Consider the following 27,027-nt stretch of genomic DNA (forward strand, 5'->3'; position numbering starts at 1 on the left):
CACAATCCCTGACTTGAAATTATACTACAATGCTGCTGTGATAAAATCAGCATGGTATTGGCAAAAAAACAGACCTGAGAATCAATGGACCAGACTAGAAGATTTAGCCAACCACAAACACACTCAGCCACATTATCTTTGACAAAGGGGCCAAACATGTTCACTGGAAGAAAGATAGCCTCTTTAATAAATGGTGCTAGAAGAACTGGCTCTCCACATGCCAAAGGCTAAAATTAGATGCATGTCTATCAACATGCACTAAAGTCAAAATGGATCAAAGATCTAAATATTAAAACAGAAACACTAAATCTACTAGAAGAGAAAGTAGGTAGAAATCTTGAAGACACTGGGGTAGGCAGAGAGTTCACGAACAAAAACAAAACTGCATGGGAAATACTTCAAAGAATCAACAACTGGGATCTCATCTTACTGAAAAGTTTTTGCACATCAAATCACTAACAAAGTAAAAAGAAAGCCCATGAACTGGGAAAAATTTTAGCCAACTGTCCCCCAACAAAGGACTTCTATCTAGAACATATATACAATTAAAAAAATTCAGAGACCCAGGGCTGGGGATATAGCCCAGTGGCACAACACCTGCCTGGTAAGAACAAGGTTGTGAGTTAGATGTCCAGGTACTCACCAAAAAAGCAAGCAGAAGCAGCTATAATTATTTAGGCCCAGGGATATAGCTCAGTGGTACAAGTGCCTGCCTGGCAAGTGCAAGCTCCTGAGTTCAATTCCAGGTACCAAAAAAAAAAAGTCAAATTCAGATACCCAATCCAAAAATGGGCATCTGAGATGAATACACACTTCTCAAATGAAGAAATATAAGTGGCAAATAGATGAAAAAATGTTCAACACCATTAGTCATTCAAGAAATGCAAATTAAAACACTGAGACTCCATCTCACCCCAGAAAGAATGGCTGTCATCAAGAAATAAACCAATAACAAATGATGGAGGGGATTAGGGAAAAAGCAACCCTTCTCCACTGCTAGTGGGAGTGTAGACTGGTACAACCACTGTGGAAATCAGTATGAATCCTCAAGAAACTAGGATTAGAGGTCCCATTGAATCCAGCTATCCCCCTTCTGGGTATTTTTCCTGAAGAACTGAAAACATCATACCACAGCAATATGCATGCACCCATATTTACAGCAGCACAGTCCGTAATAGCTAAATCTTGGAAACAACCCAAATGCCCATCAACTGAGGAATGGATAAAAAAGATGTGCTATTTTAATACAATGGAGTATTACTTAGCTATAGAGATAAACTCAAGGCTTTTATAGGTAAATGAATGCAACTCCAGACCATACTCATAAGTGAAATAAATCAGACCCCCATGTGTAAACATCATATTGTCTCCCTAGTATAAGACCCTGAATGAGTTAATAAAATCTGAAAGGTACAACAGATTATTGTGAAAGGGAGAGAAACTGCTCATAAGGAACAACTGGGAAGAGGGAAAGGAGAAAAGAAGTGAAAAAATGTATATATACACAAGATAGCTAAGACAATTGTACTACTAATTTCTAATGGTTTATTGAACAGTTAATGTTTAATTGTTTGATCAATACTGCATGCCTATATCTGGTAATCTGAGCAACTACTTTGAAGATAACAATAGGTAATATAACAACCACTGTTAATTTCCTATCATCTTTTTTAGGAATTCTGTATCATTTTTGTTGTTTTGTTTTTGTCTTTTTGTTTTATGTTCTTTTCTCTTTAAAATAAATTAAATATAAAAAAGGAATTGACTGTAATAAAACAAATTAGAAGGATGAGGACGAGGAAGGGAAGGAGGTATACACTAAATCTTCAACTATCATAAAAGAAAGGTCATTTGGATCAGTTTAAATTATAAATAAAAGCAAAACTGTTTAATATGCAAAGTGCTTCTAAATCTTTCAGTTCTGAGTTTTTAACCAAGGATATATGTTTCATTAAAAAGTTTTAATTTATTGAAAGAATTTTTTCCAATAAAAAAAGAAAAAGGACAAGAGATAGGGTCCAACTGTACTGTGAATTCCAAGTCTTCATCCCTTCTTCCTGTTCTCCATATATAAAGATGCTGTTTAACGGGTTCTATTCTTCATCTTCTCTCTAGTTCGTTTGCCAGGTCTCTTCTACATAAAAATAAAACCACAGGCAGTCACACAGCACAGGACCCTCTCCCCCAGACAAAGAAGGGGAGGGAGGATGTGGGGTTGGGAGAAGACTGAGCCTGCCCTCACCTGGGCGCCTGTTTCACTTACATTTGATCCTTTCTTTCCAGGCCTCTTAAGGCCTTTCCCATGTGCCGTCTTGGCCCGGAAGCTGGACACATCATCATGGCTCTCACGGGTGTTCCACTTGGAGCCTTTCTTCTTCCCCCCAAAGCCGAACTTCTGGTTTTTATATCGTCGTTTGGCACTGGGCCTGGACAAAAGGCAGCAGATAGATCAGCACAGCACTACAAACCCCAGTGAACCTCGTGGCCCAACAATACCCTCAGGTTCCTTTGTGAAAAGCCACTTAGGCAGTCACTAGAATTCCATCCCTGGCACACATTTTTACTTGCAGACTCCCTAGGCAAGCTCCTCTATTTATGATTTTAATTCTTATGGCAAGAAAACAAAGAAAAAGTAGAAAAGGATCTACATAATGGCTTTCTGCTATCTTCAGAAAGCTTTATATTTTCACTCTATCTTGCTAAAATCACCCTCGGTTGTTTCTATCCTCTCACAGATATATATGTGCAGCTAACATTCAAATGTAGTACATTTTAAAACTCATCAAGCTCAGCACATACCAAAGTACATGTCATCTCCCATCCTAGACAGGCTCCACGACCAGCACCAACGCCCACCTTGCAGCCGGTGCTCCTACCATCTGCCCAGTCACCCAGGCTGCTGTCTCTCTGCATCCAATCCAATTACTGAGTCCAGCTCATTTAACCTCTTTAGTGTTTCTCCCTCCATTTCCTTTCTTCCTGACTGCACTTTTAGGGTAGTATCACTGCTCATCTGAGCTTTTCTAACAGCCAATCAAGTTCTCATTTCCCTCTGGTCCATATCCACAAGTGTCACTGTTATCTTTTCAAACATGCCCTAACCCAGTCATCACTGTGGGTACAGCCAGCGAACAGGCCAGGCCCCCAGCCCCGCTCACTGCTCCGTACCTCATGCTGTACCCCCGGTCGCCCGAGATGCCGAACACCAGCTGCTCCTCACACCAGCCTGCTGCCTCCCATCTCCGTGCCTCTGCTCACTCGGGTTCTTTCTTCTTCCCCAAACCAGCCTCTCGCCTACCTTTCTGGACAATCTTTACTCATCCTTCATACTCAGCTCGGAGGGGCCCCTCCTCCAGGAAGCCATCCCCAGACTTGGTGCTTAACTGATCGTCTCTAAATGTCTCTATCATAGCACTTGATGTTATAGTACGAAAATTTTCATTTCTCCTAGGCCTGCTGTCCAGGCCTAGGACAGGTGTGCAGAAAGCTGGACTAAACAGAACAAAAATGCAACCTTCTCCCTTTCAGTCTCTATGGTACTGTAAGTGAGGCACAAACCATTTCTCCATGGGAACAGATGAGGCCATCAACAAGTGACCTGCTCAGAGCCACCCCCCTGAGTGGCAGATTCTGGATCTGAACCCTAGGTCTGTACTCTCTACCACCGCACTCTGAGAAGGGGAGCCACACACTGCTACAGTGGTAACTTCAAACAAGGCAAACACCTGGTTGTCACCTTTGAAGGCTGACATGGCTGAAGAGAACCATCACAAGGCACTGTAAGTCCTAGCCACAGCAAGGGCTGCCCTCTCTCCACTCAGGGCCATCCTGTGAAGTTTCCAAGATGTTCACACACTGTTGGCCTACTACACATCACAGAACCAAAGCAAAGTGAACCAAACCAGCATGCTTCTTACCCCTTCTTCATCTGCTGGCCTTTAGCTCCTGCCTTTGTGCCCCGGGCAACAGGTTTCTGCTCTCCCTCAAGGAAATCCAATTTATCAGAGAAGCCTGTAAGTAAAGAAGCATTTGGGTCAGCTGTACTTCTTTTTAAAAGGTTTTTAAGAAGCGCCTCAAAACTTAGGTCCACAGTTCCACATCAATTGAGAGGACATCAAAGAACTGTGTGTCCAAAATTCTTGTAACGCATCTACTACCCCTCCCTGTTCCCCAACTCCCTCAGCAAAGATGTGCTGACCTTTCTGATATTTCTTAATGGCATTCATCATATGTGACTTCTCCTGCTGCCTCTTCTGCAGAACCTCTGTTTGCACCTGTGGTGTGGACACAAGGAAATTATTCCAACTGTCTACATTCTCTCAATAATAATAATGTATTAGAAAACAAGCACAGAATGGGGAGGGGAATGCAAGAGAGGGAAGGGGGAAAGGAAAGAAGGGAAAAGTAAAAAAAAGAGAAAAGGGAAACATAGAAACAAAACTTTGTAAATGGGGAGAGGAGGAGGGGCTAAAGGGACGGTGGGAGGATGGGGGAAAACAAGTTATATCACGTACAGGTACAAATTCTCTATGATGAATGTGATCATTATGTATATCTAAAATGTACCGGTAAAATATAAATAAATAAATAAAAATGGAAAAAACAAACACAGAAACACACTGTGATTCACACCACCACCATTTAACATTTACTGATAGATGCCCAAAACCACGCTAAGGGCTCTAGGTACAGTCTTAGTTCTTCTTCATAACCATTCAATGAAGTTTTACTAAATGAATGCAGAGTGGTTACATTCTTGCCCAAGTTACACTGCAAGAAAGCACAAAACTGAGATCCACATCCAAGCAGCCCTACTCCAAAGCCTGCACTTTTATCCCAACATACATTCCTGCCTATAAAACTAGCAAATCATATTTAGATCTACATTCAGTTTTGCCCATTAATTATAACTGGACAGATTAAATGTCCAACCCATTGTTACAAGGGATGAAAGTAACAAATCACCCCAGAAAATAAAGAAAAACTAAAAAGCTTTAAAAACAAAGGGAATTGAATATATATATATATATATCACAAAAAAATTTGACTACCCAAAAGACAAAGACACAATCAAAAGAACGGGCAACTGAAATCAATAGATGCTTCACAGAAGTAAAAATGGCCAACAAATATATGAACACATGCTCAACATCATTGGCCATTAAGAGAATTGTAAATTAAAACAACACTGAGATTCCACCTTACCCCAGAAAGAATGACCATCATCAAGATATCAAATAATAACAAAGGCTATAGAGCCTGTGGGGGAAAAAGCAACCATCCTACACTACTGGCAGGAATGTAAACTAGTCTGATCACTTTCAAAATCAGTATGGAGATTCCTCAAAAAACCAAACCAGAAATTCCATTTGACCCAGCTACTATTCACCTCTAGGTATCTTCCTGAAAGAGTTAAAGACATAATATTACAGTGATACATGCACGCCCATTTTTATAGCAGCACAATTCAAAATAACTAAATCTTGAAAGTGCATATTAACAGACGACTGGATAAAGAATATGTGGTTTTTAAATACAATGGAATACTACTCTGTCATAAAGATAAATGAGTCACTTGTAAGAAAATGGATACTCCTTGTGACCATAACGTTAAGTGAAATAAACTGGACATACAGGCTTAAATATTACATGATTTCTCTTTTATGAAAAACCCAAAGTGCAAATAAAGAATAAAATGAAAGACAGATGATAGGAAGAAGGGAGGCAAACCCTTCTCAAAGGGGATCAAAATAGAGGGAGGTAGGAGGGAAGGAGGGACAGAGGATGAGAAGAGGAATTAAGATGTGTTATGTACATGGACCAACTCCCCACAAGGAATATAAACATTATGTACTTTTAAAATAAAAGGATTTAAATTTTTTTAAAAAGGGCAGGGTTTCTCAATCTCAACACTACTGACAGTTTAGGAGTAATCCTCTGTTGGTGGGTAAGGCCTTTCCTGTGCATTTTAGGATGTTTAGCAACATCCCTGCCTTCTAGCCACTAAATACCTGTAGCACCTCCACCCAAGATGTGACAAATGAAAAATGTGTCAAGGTTGGGGGGCAGGTGAGGCAAAATTACTTCACACTGAGAAACACTGCCCCAAGGTTTCCTCAAATAAGAAAGAGCAAGCCAACAGGCCCAAGAGTTTTTCTTTGCTCTTAATAAATTAGGTTATACTTAACTAATTGCCAGTGTCTTTGAGATAGTATCAGCCAGCCACTTCCAAATCACAGAAACACCAAATCCACAGCAGACCTTTTGCAGAGGACAGAATGCTCACCTACTCCGCCTCTGCTGAGGATTCATAAATGAAATGACCCTAACTGCAGACAACTCCAGGCCCCAGGTTATAAAGATTATATCCAAAATGCTTACAAATGCTTAACATCCACGCAGATCCTCCTCACATTCACTCTTTCCCACAACCCTATTTCCTGTCATCTTCTTTCTTAGGTGACCTATTCAATGAAAAAGAAAAACCAAAAAGCTTTCATGGACTGTCTAATCTAGTTTTACATTAGAACTCTGACAGTTACAGTCAAACACTGTGTGACCCTTTACCTTTCAGACCGGATGATAATCAATAGAATAATTCCTCCAGTGACCTGACAATCATGGAGGCCAGTGTGTCACACCCAGGAAATGCATCAGAAGTACCTGAGAGGCTTTTTAGAAAAGAGAGAAAGCATACAAAGATTCTCAGAAATTCTGGCGCCTAGAAATATTTCAAAATTTTCTCCTGATTTTGCTGAGACATAATGTTTGGAAACCACTGATCTGATTTCAGCTCTCTACCACATGGATGTGGAACCTATATTCCAAAGAGATGACTAGCTTGCCTGCCATTTCCACAGTACTACTGTTGCTACACAGGTATTCGGGTGAAACTGTGCTCTTGAATCCCAACACACACGCTCTACTATGACACAGGAAGCACGTGACAAACACACATAAGGCATGGAACCAAATCAGACCACAGCCATCCCATCAGACAGATGTAATTGGTTTCATCCTATTTCCTGAACATTTTCTTCCTCACCTTCTTTCCATATTTCCTCAGCGCTCGCAGTTGCTTAGCCTTTTCAGACTTCTCCATGGCAGCTTGTTTAGTCTGCAGTTTCTGTCGAATCTAAAATGCAAACAAAATGTTGCCAGACCATCTTAGAGTACACCAAATCAAGGAACAAATATTCTCAGTTCTGAAAACTATGGTATAAATCATCTACTGTATTTTAACCCATGAGGACAATAAGGCCCAAAAGCTCAGCCCTTTGCCTAATATACCAGTGTCACTGGTGGAGCCAGAGATTAAAAGTGCCCTTCCCACTCCCAGTGCGATGTCTGTTCTATTATACAAAAATGTAGTCCAAGAAAGATCAATGACTCTCCATCCTTAATCTCTGCAAAATAACATGCAGCTTCAGTACCCTTCTCTAATGAGTGACACAAACAAGAAAAACTCCAGCACACATCCAACACCTAGCCCCTTTCACCAAACATACACATTTCAGCTAAAAATATGAAATTGTAAGTGTGAATGTACAGAGATATATCTGAGCTCGTCTCCAGATGAAGTTCTTTCAGTACCAGCTAGACAAGAGCTTCATAAAGTCTTGCCTGAGACAGAGGGAAATATTTAAATATACCCTGGATATATACTAGAAATCCTCCTCCTCCTCCCAAAATTAAATGCAGACCAGAAGTCTTACACCTAAGTCTATATTATACTACAATTGAGCCTTATAGTAACCCCTCATTTCCTAGAAAACTGAAGCCCACAGAATACAAACTGTCTACAGTGACAGCACTGCTTAGCGGCAACAGCAGGACCAGAACAAACCAAGCCATTACCGTGGCAGGAGGGAAACACGAAACCCACTTTTACTTCAGAGACCATACTTCTCTTATTTAAATAGAAAAATGTAATCTCACATGTATCTAATGGGTGGTATCTGCCATGACTCTAATGAATTTCTAGAAAAGATAATAATTATCTCTAAAAACCAGCTCCCCAGTACTGGACTTATTTTTTAAAAAACAATATGGGAGATAAATCTACTGACTACACTTCAGTACAAAGCTTTGGCTTTCCAGGGAAAAACTTACCTTTTGCATCTGCTGATCGGACTTGGCCATTTCTGCAAAATAATCAGTGGGCCGCTTGGTAGGAACTTTGAGCTGGTGGAGGCGGGGTAATGCTGCCAACACTGCTGCCTGAGCCTGGCGGTAGCTGAGATTACAGACAAAGTGTGGGATGAGAGGAGGGAGAAAGGCCTCCATGCCCTCTTACTGCCTCTCAGTTAACCAAGATCAGGACTACGAACATCTGACTTCCACTAGTCAGAACAAAGGAATAAACCAACAAAAGTCGTAATAAAACCTCACTAATTTGAAATCTTACAGAAACTTCTCTGTATACCATCTTTCAAAAGGAAGGAAGTGCTGCTAAAAATAAATTAGTTGTATAAGAGGGCGACCACTCTAACGGTACCCATTAACACATAAGCAAATATCAATTATGAATTCTTCTGTAATCCCTAAAGAAAAGTTCTCACAAGAAGCTTTCATAAGCAAAGTTTGCTCTAGTGACTGAACGCACACGCAAAAACACTGGGCTCTTTTCTTCAGCAAAGAATCTCCCAACTTCCTCTCCATTCCCAGGCTCAAGCTAACTCCCTAGGTTCCTGAGGGTGAGGCCTCACCACAGTCCTCTCCCTGGACCCTCTAGCACAGGAATGCCCCCCCACTTCTCCCACAGTAGCAAAAAAACATACAAACTCATTTCCCGCTGGAAGTCGTCTTCTGGATTAACAGCTTTCTGGTCCTTCTTCTGAGGTGCTGGCTCAGGTGCACTGATGTCCGGCACGGGAGGCAGGGTCACATCGAGCCTTTCAACCCATTCTAGATCCCGCTCGAATTCGGCCAAACATTGCTTCAGGCCACTCTAAATAATTCAGACACTGAGCTTAGGGCCCTGAGTTTTTCTGTCCCAAACAAGGGTGCTAAGCCAAGACAAAACCCTAACCAAATAGCTTGACAGGTAATCAACCCTCTCGGCAAATCTGTGGTTCCCGTGACAAGCATCAGTCTCCCAAGCACAGCTCCTCCCGGTGCGCATCCCAACTCCAAGCACCCTCTGTGCGACCCGGCACCCGAGCTCACCACGTTGTTCACGGCCTTCTTCGGCCCCTCGAGCACCACATTGAGGCCTGGCTTCAGGAGTCCGCGGGAAAACGCATCCTGCAACTGCAGGGCAGAGCAGGGGTCATAACCAGAGGAACACGGGTCCTTCTCGCGCGCCCGGTCCCGCGAGCTCCGCGGTCACCTACCTCTCGGTCCGTGACCAGAGAATCATCGGAATCCGAGTCGGAGCCGGAGAGCGGCGGAGTGTCCATCTCGCACGCCCACCGGAAGGAGCGGGACAGCCCGAGGCCCGCGCGGCTGGGACCCTCACAGGTTCTCACCCGGGATCCCACCCTCAGCCCAGACTCGCGCTGCGCGACTCCACGTGCGTTCGAACAACGAGAACCGCCGCAACTCGCCGCTGCGGCGCAGCTTTTCCAAGGGGACTTCCGCTTCCGGTGTGAGACAACTTCCGGTTTGTGGTTGCTATAGGAACGGCTCCGGCGTTAGGCGTCCAAGGATTGCTTGAGATCTCTAGAGTTAGCGCCTTTGGATATGTGCGTGGTCTGGTGACCTAGGGAGAAGCAAAAGGTGGGAATGGATCCCTGGGAGTCGTCAGAACGAGCTGGAAGCAGTACAGAGAAAAGGAAAGCGGGGACGGAGCCTAAGAAGGGAGTCGGGAGGCTGAGAATGACTGGGAGCGGGGTGAGGCGCGCTTACACTCGCCGGGTGCCCTCTGTCTTTCGCAGAACTCCGGAAAAGTACCATGTCGACCGTGGTAGCTCAGTCGCTGCATGTTTTTGGTCTTCGATCTCACGTAACCAACAATATCTTCTTCTTTGATGAACAGATCGTTATATTTCCTGCAGGAAATCACTGTGTGAAGTACAATGTGGATCAAAAATGGCAAAAATTCATTCCAGGTACAATGCTTTCTATCCTGACATATGTATTAATGGCATGTGCATATAGAACACCATAATCTCAACACCATGATTGGAAAAAAAATTTTAGCAAGTGGAATATACATATAATTTTATAAATGTAGAGGATAAAAATATAAGCTTGCATTATGTAGTTATAGATTAACCAAAGACATAATTAAAACCATATGTAAAGTGTTTGAAGTATTTTTCACTGTAATTTCATGAAAAAAATAACTTGATGAATCTCTTTCCATGCATCTTCAGTATCTTGGCTTTGTCATCACCAGAGGCTTTTCGGAGTTGTCTAACAGTTTTGGGGGGTTTGTTTATTTTGAGGCAGGGTTTCACTAAGCAATTCGGGCTGGCCTTAAACTCTCAGCAGTCCTCCTGCCACGGACTCCCAAGTGCTGGGATGACAGGTGTGCATCACCACACCCGGCCTAACACAGTTTTAAAAAGCACAGCACCTTCCTTATACTTTTGAATCTTTGTATCATGAAGACACTAGAAAATGTAACTATATCACAAATAACTATCTGTATAACATTACAGTTTTTAGTCACATTGGTCCTATAGTTCATATTCATGACAACTCAGTCTCTTCACTTTTTCCCCACTCTCTTGCATTAGACACATTTTATTGTGATGTGCATATAAAAGTGTTTATTACATATATGTAATAGTTAAAAAATTACTATAAAATAAAGATCTTTCAACCCAACCACTTAGGATAGGAATCAGAACTTTGCCAGTTCCAGAGCTTCTCCCTATTGTCTCTCTCCCACACTCCACACATGCGTCATCTTGGATTTTATGATTACTTCCTGTAGAGTTTTAGCATATATGTGTCAGTTTATATAAAATATGCTTTTTTCTGCTTTCTCACTTTATAGAAATTAAATCACAGTGTATGTACTCTGTGACTTTTTTGTGCAACGAAATGCTTTCGGGATTCATGCATCTTGATGTATAGGTATATTGAGTTTGTTTTATTCAATAAGTGTTCTAGCCTATGGATATAATGTCTGAGAGAAAGAGAGAGAAAGAGGGAGCGGGGGGGGGGTCCATTCTAGGTTAAGAAATACTGGAGAAATAACAGTTGTTTGCTTTTAGAAACCTACCACTATAAACATTCTTGCATTCATATATGCTGCTGTACTTGTACAAAGATTCTCCAGGGCACATATCCAAGGTTAAAACTACCAAGATACATGAGAGTACCGATTTACATTTACACTCGCAGTGCATAAAGGGCCCACATTCCCCACAACTTCACCAACCTTTGGTGGTGTTGGACTTCCTAACGCTTTTCCTAAACTAATGGTTGACAAAAGGTACTGTTATTTTAGTTTGCACTTCTCTATTGTTAATGAGGATGAGTATCTTTTCACATGTTTAGTCCTACTTAGTCTTATGTTAAATACTTTTTTGAAGTCTTTTTCCCATTTTCTATCTTCTATGTGAAAGTTAAGATTTTTGAAGTAACTCTCTCCTTGATTTATGGGCATACTTTATATAGTCTGTCTACTAATCATTTCTCAGATGTATGTGTTACAGATAATTCAAGTCTGAGGCTTACATTTTCTTCCTCCCTATGGTGTTACAGAAAATAGACCAAACACAGAAAGAATGGCACTGAGAAGGTTTAGGAGGCAGTTTGTTACACAGTGGGCTTCTGACTAGGATTTCTCCCAAAGAGTCACAGCCCTGCCAGGTGGGGTTTCAGGGCTTTTATAGGCAAAGCAAGTGGGGAGGTACAAAAGCAGATTTGACACATGTGATTGGAGGGTTGGGTGACATCATGGGTTGCTGAGGGAATTTGAACATCTCAAGTTACATTACAAGGCCATCAGTTATACAAAGTATGGGTTACACAAAGAAAGAAATGTCCCATTATCAGGTTTGTCTGGATATGTCAATCTGGTTTTAGCAGGCATTCTTGGCAGGCTTTTATTTAAAATTTTAAGTTGCCTTTCAGTGGTACCTTTTGATGGAGGGAAATTCTTAGTTTTAATAGAATAAAATTTATCAAACACCATGTAATATCTGTTGGAACAAACTGTTAGATGCGGTTGACTTTTATTTATTAATTTCTATATCCAGCATATTTCCTAAACTATTATTAATTATGATAATTTACCTGTAGATTCTTTGGGGTCTCCACATATTATCTACAAATAATGATGGTTTCATTTCTTTTTCTGTGATATAGTAGTAGTAAACGTCTCCAGACAGCCTCAAATGGGCCAATGAAAATGGATATCTTTGTCATGTTTCTGCTGTACAAGGGAATTCTTTTAAAATTTTGTTATAAAGAAGAATGTTTACTGTAGGCATTTGTCAATGTCCTTTATCAAGTTAGGGAAATGTCTTTCTTTTTCTATGCTTTTTAAGATCCGAATGGGCACATACTGAAATTTATTGTATGCATTTTCTGTATTTTATATAAAGATCATATGATTTTCTAATATTAAATCAATCATTTTATGTGGGCAATATTTGTTTACATTTGCTCTCCTGTTTACTAAACTCTGCCACCAAACACTTTACAAATCAGATATTCCAGCTGGAATGATTTTTCTTCTGCATTTAGTGGTAATGTGTTAGTGCTAAACACTCCCAGTTTCTGTCTGAAAATCCCTTACTTCCCTATTTTTGAAAGATAATTGACCAGATGTATTATTTTTGTTCTTTTATTACACGTCTTAGTTCATTGTGTTATTGTTTGGTTTGTTTTGGTTTGGGGAACTGTTTTGTTTTGTTTTGCTTTCCACCTCAAATCCACTTTTTCAGCCCCGACCTCTGCCCCTAGCTTTAGAACCATATCCAACTGCTAGAACTTTTTACCCAACATTCCACCATCTGGACCTCACACATATCCAAAATCCAACTTACTTCTCATGCACTTTCATTCAGACCCTACCTTGCCACATACTCAAGCACATGCTATGTGATTGCAAAAGCAGTGTGGCCCTCGCATAAATATCCAAGAAATCCAAAGCATGTGTGTAAATATATAACTTTAATATATTATAAAGGTGGTGTACCAATGGCTGATCAGACCCTCAGATATCTGTAGTGGGGAGGACAGAAAATAAAGACAAAGAGACAAATTTCAGGATACAAGGGGAACCTGGAGGTGTTGGACTCTAAAGGACTGGCTGGAGAACCTCCACGATTGGCTCACTTTTATTGGCTACCAGAAGTGCGGGGGGCGGGACTTAGCTAGTGGCACAGCACCTGCCTGGCAAACTTCAAGGTCCTGAGTTCCATTCCTGGTACCAAAAAAAAAAAAAGACGCAGGGGGAGGAGTAGCACATGTTTCATGGAGCAGTAACTATAGGAAATGGATGGCTAAGGATTAAATTAAAGAGAAGCCAGATTTTCTCCAAACCCAAATGCGTATATTCAGACAACTGTCATCAGCAGATGCTGTCTTGCCTCAGGAGTGCTGGGTTGTTAGTGTTTCACCCTTAGCCAGGGGGCAGTCGGCCTTCCATATACCTCACTGTTCCTGAAGCAAGGTCATACAGACCTTGGGACTGCAGAGGCATAAGTCACACAGTTGGGCCCCCAACCTCTATCACATAACCTGGTCCCCAAGGGTGCTGTTAATAATTAGTGCTGGGACAACTAGTCAGATACTTGACAAATGGAAACAAATTGGGGCCTTCACTTCATATCTTTTACCCTCATGGACCCAAGATGGGTTAAAGACTTAAGTGTAAAAAAATCAAACCATAAAAAACTAGATGCAAATACACCTAAAAATATCAAATATTTGGGTGTGTTGTTTTAAACAAAAGTCAATGGACATAATCTTCACCATCATGCCTGTTATGGCTTATATCTAGATATCTCCCAAAGCCTCATACACTCACAGATGGGGCTTGTAGAAGCTGCTGGATCATGAATATTTGATACTGGATTAGTCCACTGACAGGTTAGATGCAATGTTGGGAGGTGAAGCCTGGTGGAAAGAGAGGCATCACTATGGACGTGGCCTGGAAGGGAGTATAGCCCTCCTCCTTTGTTGATCCCTCTCTGCTTCCTGCCTGCCATGCCCTGAGCTCTTACTCATCTGCCCACTATGGACTGAAACCTCTACAAAATATGGGCCAAAATAAACCTCCTTTAACTTGTGGATATTGAGTATTTTGTCCCAGCAACAAGAAAGTGATTAAGACAAACCCCCACCTTCCTCAGCTTACATTCTATCTGAGGGGTACAACACCTCCCAGACACCTAAACCAGAAACCTAAGTGTCATTCCTACTTACTTCTCTCCTTCACTCCTAAACCGGAGATCACCTCTTAGCATTTGTCTAACAATGTATCCCCTCCATTCCTATCACTGTTTCTACCTTCATATTGCTTATTATTACCATCATTGCTCATTTCTTCAAATAGTCTGCTGATTGGCTTCCTTCCCTGCAGGACTGCCTTCACTACAGCTCCCAGAGGGCTTTTCCTACAACATACATTGGAGGGAAGGAAGGGAGGGAGGGAGGAAAAGACAGAGCAAGGGAAGGGGAGAGGGAGAGAGGGAAAATTCTCAGTGGCTTCCATTGCCTCCCAAGTGATCCCCAAACTCTTGTGCAAGGTTTTCAGTGACCCAGAACCTGGTTCTTCTCTGAGATGCATTTGCTGCCTGCACCTCTTCCAGAGAAGACCTGGTAGGCAAGATGCTGTCAGGCAAGTTGTCACTCCCTCCTTGCCTTGTCATGAAGCAGCGGCATGGAGCCCATCACATGGGGACCCTGCACATCCTTTTGAAAGCATCTTCTCCTGCCTCCCCGCCTCCCTCCCTGACTGACCTGCATCCACAGATGACTTATTCACTATGCACAGTACCTAAGGCCCATGATACTTTTTGGAGCCCATGAAAATATTTTTTGTTGTAAAACTGGGGAAAAAAAGGATAGTAATGAATATATAACAGTGAATCTAGCTTATATTAAATTCTTTTTATATTAATCCAGCCATCAAATACACGACTATATATTTTTAAATAGTATGTAAAAATATATATATATTTTTACTATTTTTTAGTGGAAGAAAGGATCCATGAAAAGGGGCCCACAAAAATTGTAATGTGGCCTTATTACATTTCTTGAATAAAATATTTACACTATATTCTTTGCCTAGGGCTCTGCTTACTAGGGACCAGAGCTTTTATTTTTATGAATATTATTTCATGATTGCAAGGTGACTGCTGAATAACGGGAAATCATCTCTATATTCCAGAAATGCATTTGTCCCTGGTGTGTGTTGTGTTTTGTTTTGTTTTGTTTTGTGACAGAGTCTCTATGTAGTCCAGGCTGGCCTTGTACTCTCTATGTAGTCCAGGCTGGCTTCAAACTTGCAGTGATCCTCCTGCCTCAACCTCTCAATTTCTGGGATTACAGATGTGTGCCACCATGCCACTCCTGTCCCTAGTTTTCAAGAAAGCACAAAGTTTTATCATAAACCACTCTTAGACTTCTGCGTCAATCTCATCAATCTCAGAATGTCATCACCTAGCTGCAAGAGAGGCTGACAGATCCATTCATGAACATCCCCACCTCTGGAGTAGAGAAAGAGTGTTGAATGCTAGGCACTCTGGGCATGATGGCTTCTATGATAGGACTCTATTCTGCCCTTCTAGACGGATCTTTGATCACCCTGGACTCACATGCAGTGCCCCAGCAATGACCCACTGTGCTGTGCCCTTTATCACATCCACAACTTTGCTCAAGCTCTTCCTGCCATGTGCTCCCATCGTCCATCCTACATCGTCCTCCTACAGGAGAGGTTCTTTGCCTTCCCCACCTCATCCTCAGTGAGGTGCACATCCTCATAATACCCCAGGCATAGTTGCAGCAAGGATAGTCAGGGACTGGTATTACCTTTCACAAATCATTCTCCTTTGTGTCAGCAGTGCCGCTATATGCATGGTTGAATCTTGGTGAAAGCATCGTCTGCCCACATTATCCCTTTTTCCTGTTTGCAGGTTCAGACAAGAGTCAGGACATGCTGACCTTGTCCATCAGTCCCAATCGACGATACCTCGCTATCTCTGAGGTCGTTCAGGAGAAACCCACCATCACCATTTATGAACTGTCATGCATCCCTTGCAGGAAACGCAAAGTTCTTAGTAATTTTGACTTCTCAGTCCAGAGATTTACCAGCATGGCTTTTTCTCCTGACTCCAAATACCTTTTGACTCAGACATCTCCTCCAGAGTCAAACCTCGTCTATTGGCTCTGGGAAAAGCAGAAAGTAATGGCCATTATTAGAGCTGACACTCAGAACAATCCTATCTACCAGGTAACTCACAACAAATACTGTGTGGATTATAAAATATTAAGAGCTGTCTCTTAGTGAATGTTTCCTTGGTACCACAGTGCTCATTTTTTACATGCATTTTAATCTCACTGTAAGGAAGACATGGTTATTATTCCCATTTTACAATTGAGGGAACTGCGGCTCCAAGATGAGATTAAGTACCTCATCCCCAAGATCACAGAGGTGGTGAGTGGCAGAGCCAGAAATTCTTTTATTCCAGCTCTTGTCTTCTTTCTTCTGGCTCAGAACTGCTTTCTGGTTAGAGGTTAGGCCCAGAGCTAGATTGGTAAAACTCTGCTCTCACTCTTTCCTTGGTTCTGGCCTCTTCCCATTAATATTCCTGGGCAGTAGGAAGAAGTGAGGAATGTAATGTAAATTAGTAGATCTGTAGGAAGCTGTTGACGCAGTTGCAGTTATGTAGTGATCAGAAGTTTACATGGTGATTTGAGGGCAAAATGAGGAAAACCCCATTAGATAGCTGGTTCCCTGTGCAGGCAGGAAGTCCCGAGGCTTTGTCTTGGCACAGTCACCCCAGCCTGGGCTCTTACACTCATTTTTATAAGTTGAAGAATCCAGTTTTCCAGACGTGGTGGTGCACCTTCGTAATCCTAGCATTTAGAAGGCTGAGGCAGGAGGATCACTGCAAGCTTGAGGCCAGCCTGGGCTACATAATGAGTTCAAGACCAGCCAGAACTACACAGCGAGACCCTGTCTCAAAGTAAAAATTCAGTTTTGTTCATATTCAAAGATACTAGCTAATCAGTACCTCAGGCATAGACTCAATCACTCATCTCACACCAGGTTGATGTATAAATGCGCACATTGTAACCAGAACACTGCTGTCATTTGTCCAGGGTATTCTGTTCCTGATGCAGTGAAGGTGAAGTTAGTAATCAGTAGGTTGCTTGATGATCACAGATCAGAGGCAGGTAGACCCTGGAAGGTTATTTCATTCCAGCCATAGTGAGCTCTCATGAAATACCCCAATTCAGAGCAGAGAGGGAGGACTTGCTGTTGAGTAGATTAAGTGACCATGTATAGGATGCACACTAGAAAACCAGCACTTGGAGTACAGAGATCACGAAGCCATACCCCCAAAAGATGCCCCCATCTAGTAGAAGTTGGTGGGAGACTACCTAGCAGCCCCTCCATTTCATTTCTTCTCCCCTGGACAGGGCTGCAGACGCCTGCCCAAGCCGCCTTTGTTTCCTGCTGAGCTCCATTCCTTTCTGTTAGCACAGAGCTCAGCTGTTGTCAAAACCTGCTCGCTCTGCTCTTTTTACGTGTGCCAATTTCCTAGTCTGACTCGTAAGCCCTGCACATACAATGGATATAGATGCGTGCCCTTACAAATGTGGTATAAAATTCTATGAGTTAGTGATATGTAAAGGAATGACTATTAGTGAAATGGGTGTTAATTAGTAAAGTTAGAAGTAATTCCATCAAGATTCTTTTTACAAATCTTTTTATTTTATTCTCTCACTTACTACAGGTGAGCTTCAATCCCCAGGACAACACTCAGGTTTGTGTCACTGGAAACGGGATGTTTAAGCTTCTGCGTTTTGCGGAGGGCACCCTAAAGCAAACCAATTTTCAGAGAGGAGAACCCCAGAACTACCTAGCGCATGCCTGGCTGTCTGAGGACAAGATCATCATTGGTACAGACACAGGCAAGCTCTTTCTCTTCGAATCTGGAGATCAACGCTGGGAGACAAACATAATGGTCAAGGAGCCCACGAATGGCTCCAAAAGCCTGGACGTCATCCGTGAGTCGGAGAGGTAAAAGGCTGCCGAGCCAGCACCCCCTGCTCTCATTGTACACAAGTAGCCTTCTTCAAAAGCCCCTGCAAAACCACTGAAAAACCCACTTCAAAAACTCGTCTACCTTATGGGCTGGGCATGGTGGTGCACACCTGTAATCCCACCACTCGGGAAGCTGAGGCAGGAGGATTGCTCTGAGTGTAAGGCCAGCCACGGCTACATACTGAATTTAAGGCCAGCCTGAACTATATAGAGCCCCTGTCTCAAAAAACTAACAAACAAAAAACCTCTACCTTAAAACCAACTTCATCTTTTCTCCCTCTTCCTTTTAGTGTTCATCTATATTCAATGAGAAACTTGAGTCATAACAAAGATAGTTACTTTTATTTTTATAAAATAAAAATTTTTACAAAATAAAAATAACTCCCATTTCATGAACATTTTAGTAGGACTAGTCTTCAGAATTAGAAGGTTTTTTTCAGAAATATTTTTGAGTGGCTGGCTGACTAATTTACTTCACTGATTAGATAAATGTCCACTGACCAAGGCATCTCATGAGGTCTCAAGGACCCTACAACTCAGTAGGAGGCGAAAGATCAACAAAGAAGCACAAGGAAACATTTTCAGTAAATCTGACAGAAGGGTGTGGGATAAAAGGGGAAAGGCCAGTCTTACACATCTCACACACACTGGAGCATATGATTGAGTATACCAAGCTTGGCTTTCAGGACTCTCTATTCCCATTTTAATCTTTACCAACATAGAACATGTGATTATTATACCCATTTTCTAGATCAGGATAATGAGGCTCAAAGAGATTAAGGGACTCACCCAAGATCACAGCACTGTTAAGTGGCAAGATCAGGATTCAAACCCAGATCTGTCTGAAACAAAAGCCCAAACTCTGAACCACCTGGCATTCTGTGGATTATTAACTTAGTAACTTCTGTCCACCCATTTTCCACCATTCCCCCTTGCCAGTGACCTCTCTTGTTTGGTCATGATTCTGTAGGGGCTTCCTAAGAAGTCCCTGTGCCAGTGGTGGCCAATATACAGCACGTATGCTGCTGTGGGCTGTTTGTATCATTGAAAGCTCCAAAAGATTCGCCCTCACTGTCTCTGCCCTTCTCCAGTTTGCTGTGTGCAGTTGTGTGGTGGGCCCAGCACTCCCAGCACAAAGCCCAAGCTTCTCAGCTCACCTTGCACGTTCCACAGCTCTCCCCTCCCCTGCCTCACATGCCCCATATACTTCCTGTCTGTGCAGCCCCCTCTGTCTCCTCAGCTGCTCCACACCCGAGAGCTGTGCACACCTGGGATGCTCCTATTGCTCCCGCACGCTCCTGGGCCTGGCAGCGCCCAGCCTCTGCCCACCTGCTGTGGGGTTGGGCATGGTCATGCACAGTTATAATCCCAGCTATTCCCAGCTAAGCAGAAGAATTTAAAGTTCAGAGTTAGCCTGAGCAACTTGGTGGTAGTATAGTTCAATAGTCATTTTCTCCTGGACTCAGTCCCCAGTCCTGGGGAAAAAAAGAACTCATGTCTTTGGGGTTGTCTCTGAAAATTTCATGTGCTGTCTTCCTTTCCCAGCCTGGTCGAATTTCCACCAGCCAGTTCCCCGCTTCCTTCCTATGAACACATGGTGACGTCCACTAGCCAAACGGACCACCAGGCCATGCCCCGAGTGTTTGCCATCGCTGCCTATTCGAAAGGATTTGCCTGCTCTGCTGGGCCAGGAAGAGTTCTCCTGTTTGAGAAGATAGAAGAGAAGGACATTTACCGGGAGAGCAGGGAAATCCGGGTAGGAAGCGGGGAAAGAAGAAGCAAAACCGCAGCCCTGTTGCCCCTGGTTCTCCAGCAGCCGCGCTCTGACAAGGCAGCTTGACGAGGAGCAGAGGAGAGTCGTGCTGAACAGAAATGCTGACCTGACATACGAACCTGAGGGAGGTTTTAGGATGAGGTGGACAGAATTGGGGTTGAAAAGTAGGAAGATCTGAATTTGAATCCTGGAAGAGATTCTGGCAAAATATACTTCCTTGCTGAACCTTAGTATTCCAATAATAATCATATTATTAGGTACATATTCATACTTAATGCCAAGCACACTGCCTGGCACATAGTAAGCATTTTGTGGTGCTTGTGGAATAAATAATACTAAATATTGGAGAGAGACTGAGACTGTACAGAGGATTGGGAAAGAATTTGGAAGGCTTTTTGAGCTTTTTTGGTACTTAATAACGGTTGACGAAGGGTCTTAGGGGAAGGACACCTTTAGACGGGGAAACTAGGAACTCTGGATAGAGGGAGCGGCTTTGGCAGAAGCCCACAGAGGTGGAGGGCAGGTGTTGTGGTTGGGAGATGTTCTGTTCCCCAGTGGAAAGAAATTGAAGACCCTGGAAGGGAACGAGGGGAGTTAAGGCAAATAAAAGACCTCAAACACCCACCAGGGGTATGTGCATGGTTCGGCACGTGCCCTCAAAGTTTTGAGTGAAAGAGTTAAGCTTAAGAAAAGTAATCTGTGCATGACACATGATGGGGTGATTCCAGAGGCCTTGGACTTGAAGCAGTTAAAACCATACAGAATGGATCAGACCTTAGGCTGCCACCTATTGGCCGAGTGGCTTGCAGCGCGTTCCTGGGTGTACCAACACCTGCACTGCTTCATTGAGAAATGACCCATCCCTCGTGGTTATCAGAAGGATGGAACGATGGTCTGTGGGAACTCTTCTGTGCAGCGCTTGAGGCTTTATGCTCCAAGAATGGGAGTAACTACTTTGCTCTGATCAGGAATCGGTTAAGAGGCATTTTCTTCCTTGCAGCCAAAAGGGGAGTGAGGTATAAGATAGGGATGTGGGAAGAAGTGGGGGCTCCGTGAAAGTACAGTCAGAGAAGGGGCCCTCAGAGAGGACAAGAGAATTTGAAGTGGATGCCTGGGAAAAGGGCAAAGGAGTAAAGCAAGGAGAATAGGGGTGAGGGGGAGGCAGAAGCAGCATGAGTTTACTTTGCTCATTAAGCAGTTTACTCTTTTATTTATTTATTTAACAAGTATTTACTGAGCATTTACTGTGTGCTAGACTCTGTGGAAGGGGCTGGGAATACAGCACAGAAGCCAATACACGAAAGAGCCTTCCCTTAGAACTCAGTCAGTGGGCAGAGCCAAAACATGAACAGGGTTTCAGGTGAGAATCAAAAAAGTGAAGAAAATAAAGCCAGAAGAAGGATAGGAAGGCAGGGGGATCTGTTCCAGAGCGGCTGGAGGAGACCTCTAAGGAAGGTGACATTTGGGCAGAGACAAGGGCCAAATGAAGCAGTTGGAAATACAGACATGGACTTTTTTGGGGAGTTCAGTACACACATACACACACACACACACACACACACACACACACACACACACACACACATGTCTTATCTCTACGACTTTAAGTATCATTGTAATTATATTTACTACCATCATTTTCATTTAAACCTTCATATTAAGCAAAATTACTGAGAGATACAATACATTGGGAGAATAGAAAAGGACTAAGGACGAGACTTGGCATTTCCTAATTTAGAAATAGATAGGTTAGAACTCCAGCAGAGGAGTCGTAATTATTCATTCATTCAGCAGACATCTACTGTACACCTGCCACAGGGCAGACTCCATGCTTGGCTGAGATAGAGGAGTCAGAAATGACCCCTTCTGCTCGGGACCTCACTATGTCCACAAAAGTGAGACAGGGCAACATCCTTCCCTTTGTTGAGCACCTACTACATGCCACACACTGCTCTAAGCACTGGGATACAGCCTTGGGACAAAATGGATGAGGTCCTTGGGCTGAGGGTTCCCTTTGGACTTTGCACAGTATGATAAATATGACGAGCAGGACCTCCCAGTGGCCATGGGTGCATTTAGGGAACATCAGTACCCATCAGCCTGGAGGAGGCCAGCAAAGGCTTCCTGGAGCCTTGCTGGGGTGGCCGCTCAGGGGGTGTTGGCTACATGAAGAGGGCTGAGCTGTACAGAAAGACAAGACTCCGAGCAGAGGGAGCCAAGCACAGGAGCCCAGTATCCCGGACCCCTGGGAGGAGAGGGCTGCCCAAGCTCTAGAAAAGTAAAGACAATGGGGACCCAGCAGGGGCCTGTAACCTAGGTGATAAGGAGATTTCTGGTCTTCCTGAGGACAGTTGCGGGGCATGATGCAGCGAAAGCCAAATTCTAAGGACTTAAAAGCCAAGCACGTGGCAGGGAAGCAGAAACGTGTGCAGGCCAGCTTCTCAGTGCATGCCGGTGCTAGTAGGAGAAAAGCAGCATGGGAAAGAAAAGATGTCTTGATGTCTGCCTGAGGAGTACAGACCCTCTCAGATGCTGAGACTCCTCTTTGCTCTGCCCTGTCACCCACCCTACATGGTGGGAGGGTTGCCACACCCTTCTGCAGCCTCAAGTGTCACAGGTGTGCCAGTGCCGGGTGAGCATATGCCCTGGGCTCCCAGCAGGTGGGCAAGAGTGGGTTTAGCCAGATGTATGTTTTAAGGGGAACTACAAGTTGACATGCATGGGTTGATAATATCCACATATGCTGCTAGCTTATTACTTAGCCACTAGACACCTAAGGGTGAATGCTGGGTGGTACTTACAACCCACAAAAATAGGCATTCAGGCTCGCTCTCCTCCACACCTGAGGAGCTGGGAAGCAATTCCATTCTGGGGTCTGCAAGCTAAAACTATCTGTGAGAACTCTTAAAGCCCAAGGACCTATTGACCATGTGGGGCCATTACTGATAGCTTTTTCGTGGCTTGGACAGATTCCTGTGGATCCACAGAGCAATGACCCAAGTCAGTCTGACAAGCAGGATGTTCTGTGCATGTGCTTCAGCCCCTCGGAGGAAACCCTGGTTGCCAGCACCAGTAAGAACCAACTCTACACCATCACCATGTCCCTGACAGAGATCAGCAAGGTGAGTTCCCCCAGCAACATGTCCTTCCAGACCAGGCCTATGTGCCTGGCAAAGACCCAGTCACTATGTGGGAAGTTTCCCACCCATAAGCTGAGCATGGGTTCACTCACCCCCTCCTCTACTTTGTGACCCAGCAAAAGAAGCTCTAAGTTTAAGATGTCTAGGTAGAAGCACTCTGACAAACTCAGAGGGATTGACAAATTCCCTTTGGGGCTTCTTTGGACAACACATGATGTTGCCAAATAAAAATCCATTACATATCCATTTACCAGCAGTTGCTTTTCAAGAAATTAATTTGCTATCCTTGGCTGCAGTACAAATGTGTGTGTGTTTAGTGTTTTTTGTTTTATTTTGGAATAACAAAGGAAAGGAGTACAAACACTCTACAGACATTGCAACAAAAAAGCACTATGAAAGATTAAAACATTGTAGTTACTATACAAAAGTTTCACTTTATCAATAAGATAATTTTTTTTGAGGTAGGGTCTCACTGTATCATTTAGGCTGGCCTTGCGTTCACTGTGTAGCCCAGGCTGGCCACAAACTCCTGGCGATCCTCCTGCCTCAGCCTCCTGAGTGCTGGGATTACAGGTGTGCACCACCAACCTGGCTAATAAGATAATTTAAAATCTGTGTGCACCTAATAACATGGATTTAAAACACGTAAAGCAAAATCTGACTACAAGTAAAATGGGCCATATACAATCATTGTAGTAGATTTTAACATACTTTTCTTAGTAATGTTTTTAGAACTTTATTGCTTTATAAAATGTGATCAAAACATATAGTGAATATTTAATTTTTTCAAAAAATTATTAGTGTGTGGCGCCCTGCCACTAATCCTCGTTAAAACCCTTCCCCTTACCTGAAACATACTTATTCCATTTTTCTTGCCACTTTCTGAAGCAGCTCTGGGAGTGTTCTTTTGTGTCTTTAATTACACTCTCATGGCTTCCTCAATGTCCTGAACTGATTCAAAACCTTTACCTTTCTATGGGCATTTTGACTTTGAGGAAGAACCAGAAGTTACATAGTGCCAGATCTGCTGAATAAGGTAGATGAAGACACACCATAATTGTTTTATTCATATCCCTTGTGTGAAGTCGGTCCATGCACATAGCACACCCTCATTCCTTTTTTCATCCCCTTTCTTCCGCTCCATCTCTTGAGCCCCTTCCCATCTGAGAAAGATCTGTCCCCCTACTTCCTATTATCTATCTGTTATTTTGCTCTTTATTTATAACTTGGATTTCTCATATATGAGAAATCATGTGATATTTAACCTTGTCTGTCTGATTTATTTTACTAAACAAGCCTGTCTTTCCATTGGATGGCATTCGGCAGCAGCATTCATTGTATTTCTTTATCATATTTTGTAAAGACACTGACAAAAGAGGACTTCCCAAACTGCTTCAGACAGTAGCAAGAACTATGGGATAAGTATAATTGAATCAAGGGGGAGTATTTTGTGGAGATTAATGGCAATGTATCTTTTACTATAACAAATGTTTTAAAATTTAAACAGTAACCATATATTGTGATCACACCTCACAGTTTATAGTATAGTTCCCTATTCAAAGTGTACATTAGTGTAATTTTTAGTATATTCAGAGCTGTACAATCATTACCATCGTTCATTTAGAACATATTCACCACCTCAAACAAAAAAGCCACACTCTGGCTGTTGTCTCCCCCATCTTCCTGGCCACCCAGTCCCAACCCTGAGCAATCACTGATCTGTTTTATGTCTCTATAGATTTGCCTATTCTCGATATTACATACAAATGGAACCATACAATATGTGAACTTTTAAGACTGGTGTCTTTACCTTAGTGTAGTGTTTTCAAGGTTCATCCGTGTTGCGTAGTGTGCTTCATTCCTTTTTATGGTCAAATACCGTAAATATCCCTTGTATAGATACAGCACATTTTCGTTACATCTGCATTCGATTTTAGATGTTCAAGTTGTCTTCACCTTTTGGCTATTCTGAATACTGCTGCTGTGAAATTTCCTATACTAGTTTTTGTGTGGATGTGTTTTCATTTCTGTTCCTAGAACAATTGCTGTGTCACATGGTAACTTCAAGATTAGCCATTTGAAGAACTACCAGAATGTTTTCTAGGGAAACTACACCATTTTATATCCCCATAAGCAGTGTTTGAGGGTTCCAGTTTCTCTTTGTCCTTGACACCACTTGTTATTATCTGATTTTTTTTATTATAGCCATTCTAGATGTAGAGCAGTATCTCATCATGGTTTTGATTTGTATTTCCCTGATGACTGTGATACTGAGTATCTTTTCCTGTGCATTTGACCAGTTGTATATCTTGAAGAAATGTCTATTCAGATCTTTTGTCCATTTTAAAAATTGTGGGTTTTTTTTTTTCTTTTTGAGACAAGGACTCACTATGCAGTTTAGGCTGGCCTTGAGCTGACTTTGGGGCCCAGGCTGGTCTCAAACTCACAGCGATCCTCCTGCCTCAGCCTCCAGAGAGCTGGGATTACAGGCGTGTGCCACCATGCCTGGCTTGTGTTATCTTTCTTTTACTGAATTATATGATTTTTTTCATGTACTGGAGATAAAATTTCTCCCATTCTGTGAGTTGTCTTTTTACTTTCTTGATAATGTCCTTTGATTCATGAAGGTTTTAAATTTTTATGATGTAAATTTACCTGTTTTTCTTTTTGTTCATTGATCATTTACTATTTAAAAATCCACTGCCATAACTAAAGTTATGAGGATTTATCCCTATATTTCTTTGAAGAGTTTTATAGTATTAGCTCTTACATTTAGTTCTTTGGTCCGTTTTGAGCTGAGTTTATGTATATGTTATTCAGAATGGATCCAGCTTCATTTTTTTTTCATGCAAATATCCAATTGTTCCATTTGTTGAAAGATTATTCTTTCTATATTGAATGATCTTAGTACCCTTGTGAAAAAAAAATCAGTCAATAGATGGATTTATTTCTAGACTCTCAGTTCTATTCTATTGTTCTTTCTGTCCTGCCACTGTCTTGATTACTTTTGTTTTCTTTAGCAAGTTTTAAAACCAGGAAACATGAAACTTCCAACTTTGTCTTTCTTTTTCAAGATTATTTTAGCTGTTCTGGGTCCCTTGCAATGTAATATGAATTTTGCAGTCAGCTTGTTAGTATCCAAAAAGAAGCGATCTGGGATTCTGAGATTTGGGATTTGAATCTGTAGATCAGTGTAGGGACTGTTGTCGTTGTAACAGTATTAAGCTTTCCAATCCATGCACATGGGATTTTTCCCCACGTGTTTTTAATAATGTTTTACAATTTTTAGACTGTGGCTTTCACACCTATTTTATTAAATTCTCCTACATACTTTTTTGTGTTTTGTTTGTTTGTTTGTTTTTCTTCCGGTACCAGGAATCGAACTCACGACCTTGCTCTTGCCAGGCAGTCTCTGTGCCACTGAGCTAAATCCCCAGCCCCTCTCCTACATACTTTTTGAGATGGGGTCTCACCATGTTGCACAGGCTGGTCTCAAATTTGTGAACTCAGAGGACCCTTCCTCTTCAGCTTCCTGAGTAGCTTGAACCTCAATATTTTATTCTTTTTGATACTATTGTAAATGGGACTTTATTTCATTTTGCATTGTTAATTCCCCTGCTGGATTTCACTGTATGTGCTCTCTCCAGGGGGAGGCTGCGCACTTCGAGTACCTGCTGTACCCATTACACTCCGCATCCATCACCGGTCTAGCTACCTGCATTCGCAAACCTCTCATTGCCACCTGTTCTCTGGATCGATCCATTCGCATCTGGAATTACGAATCAAAGTAAGGAATGAAGGGCTTTGCTGCTGTAGTGTGCAGAATTTCCATTGTTAAATTTGTTTATGTGAATCATTTTAATTGGAGAGTTTTACAATTTAATGACTTAGAAGCTTTTAGTTGGAAAAGCCTTCTTTTAAAAAATCAA

At 42.4% G+C, this 27,027-nt stretch overlaps 2 protein-coding genes across 5 annotated transcripts in view; one reads left to right on the forward strand and one right to left on the reverse strand.

Moving 5' to 3' along the window:
• Positions 1-1,942: 1,942 nt before the first annotated feature.
• Positions 1,943-9,897, reverse strand: Ebna1bp2 (EBNA1 binding protein 2). The gene is given in 11 exon segments (XM_005410632.2): positions 1,943-2,134; positions 2,264-2,426; positions 3,918-4,011; positions 4,199-4,274; positions 7,046-7,135; positions 8,113-8,236; positions 8,781-8,950; positions 9,169-9,252; positions 9,336-9,640; positions 9,643-9,703; positions 9,850-9,897. Coding segments are annotated over 11 exon segments (1,266 nt in total). The 3' UTR covers positions 1,943-2,083.
• Cfap57 (cilia and flagella associated protein 57) overlaps positions 9,613-27,027 on the forward strand; it is a 61,447-nt gene continuing 44,032 nt past the window's right edge. For 2 of the 4 annotated variants that reach the window (XM_005410633.2, XM_005410634.2), the window contains exons 1-7: positions 9,613-9,720; positions 9,879-10,052; positions 16,047-16,363; positions 17,874-18,160; positions 19,730-19,940; positions 22,928-23,080; positions 26,746-26,885. In XM_005410633.2, coding sequence (XP_005410690.1) covers positions 9,896-10,052; positions 16,047-16,363; positions 17,874-18,160; positions 19,730-19,940; positions 22,928-23,080; positions 26,746-26,885 — 1,265 coding nt within the window. In that variant the 5' untranslated portion in view covers positions 9,613-9,720; positions 9,879-9,895. Of the gene's footprint in view, positions 9,721-9,878; positions 10,053-16,046; positions 16,364-17,873; positions 18,161-19,729; positions 19,941-22,927; positions 23,081-26,745; positions 26,886-27,027 lie in introns of those variants that run through there. The other 2 variants (XM_005410635.2, XM_013507773.1) reach the window with 2 other exon arrangements.

This window comes from Chinchilla lanigera, unplaced genomic scaffold (genome assembly GCF_000276665.1).
Source record: "Chinchilla lanigera isolate Chin_1 unplaced genomic scaffold, ChiLan1.0 scaffold00136, whole genome shotgun sequence".
NCBI classification, from domain to species: domain Eukaryota; kingdom Metazoa; phylum Chordata; class Mammalia; order Rodentia; family Chinchillidae; genus Chinchilla; species Chinchilla lanigera.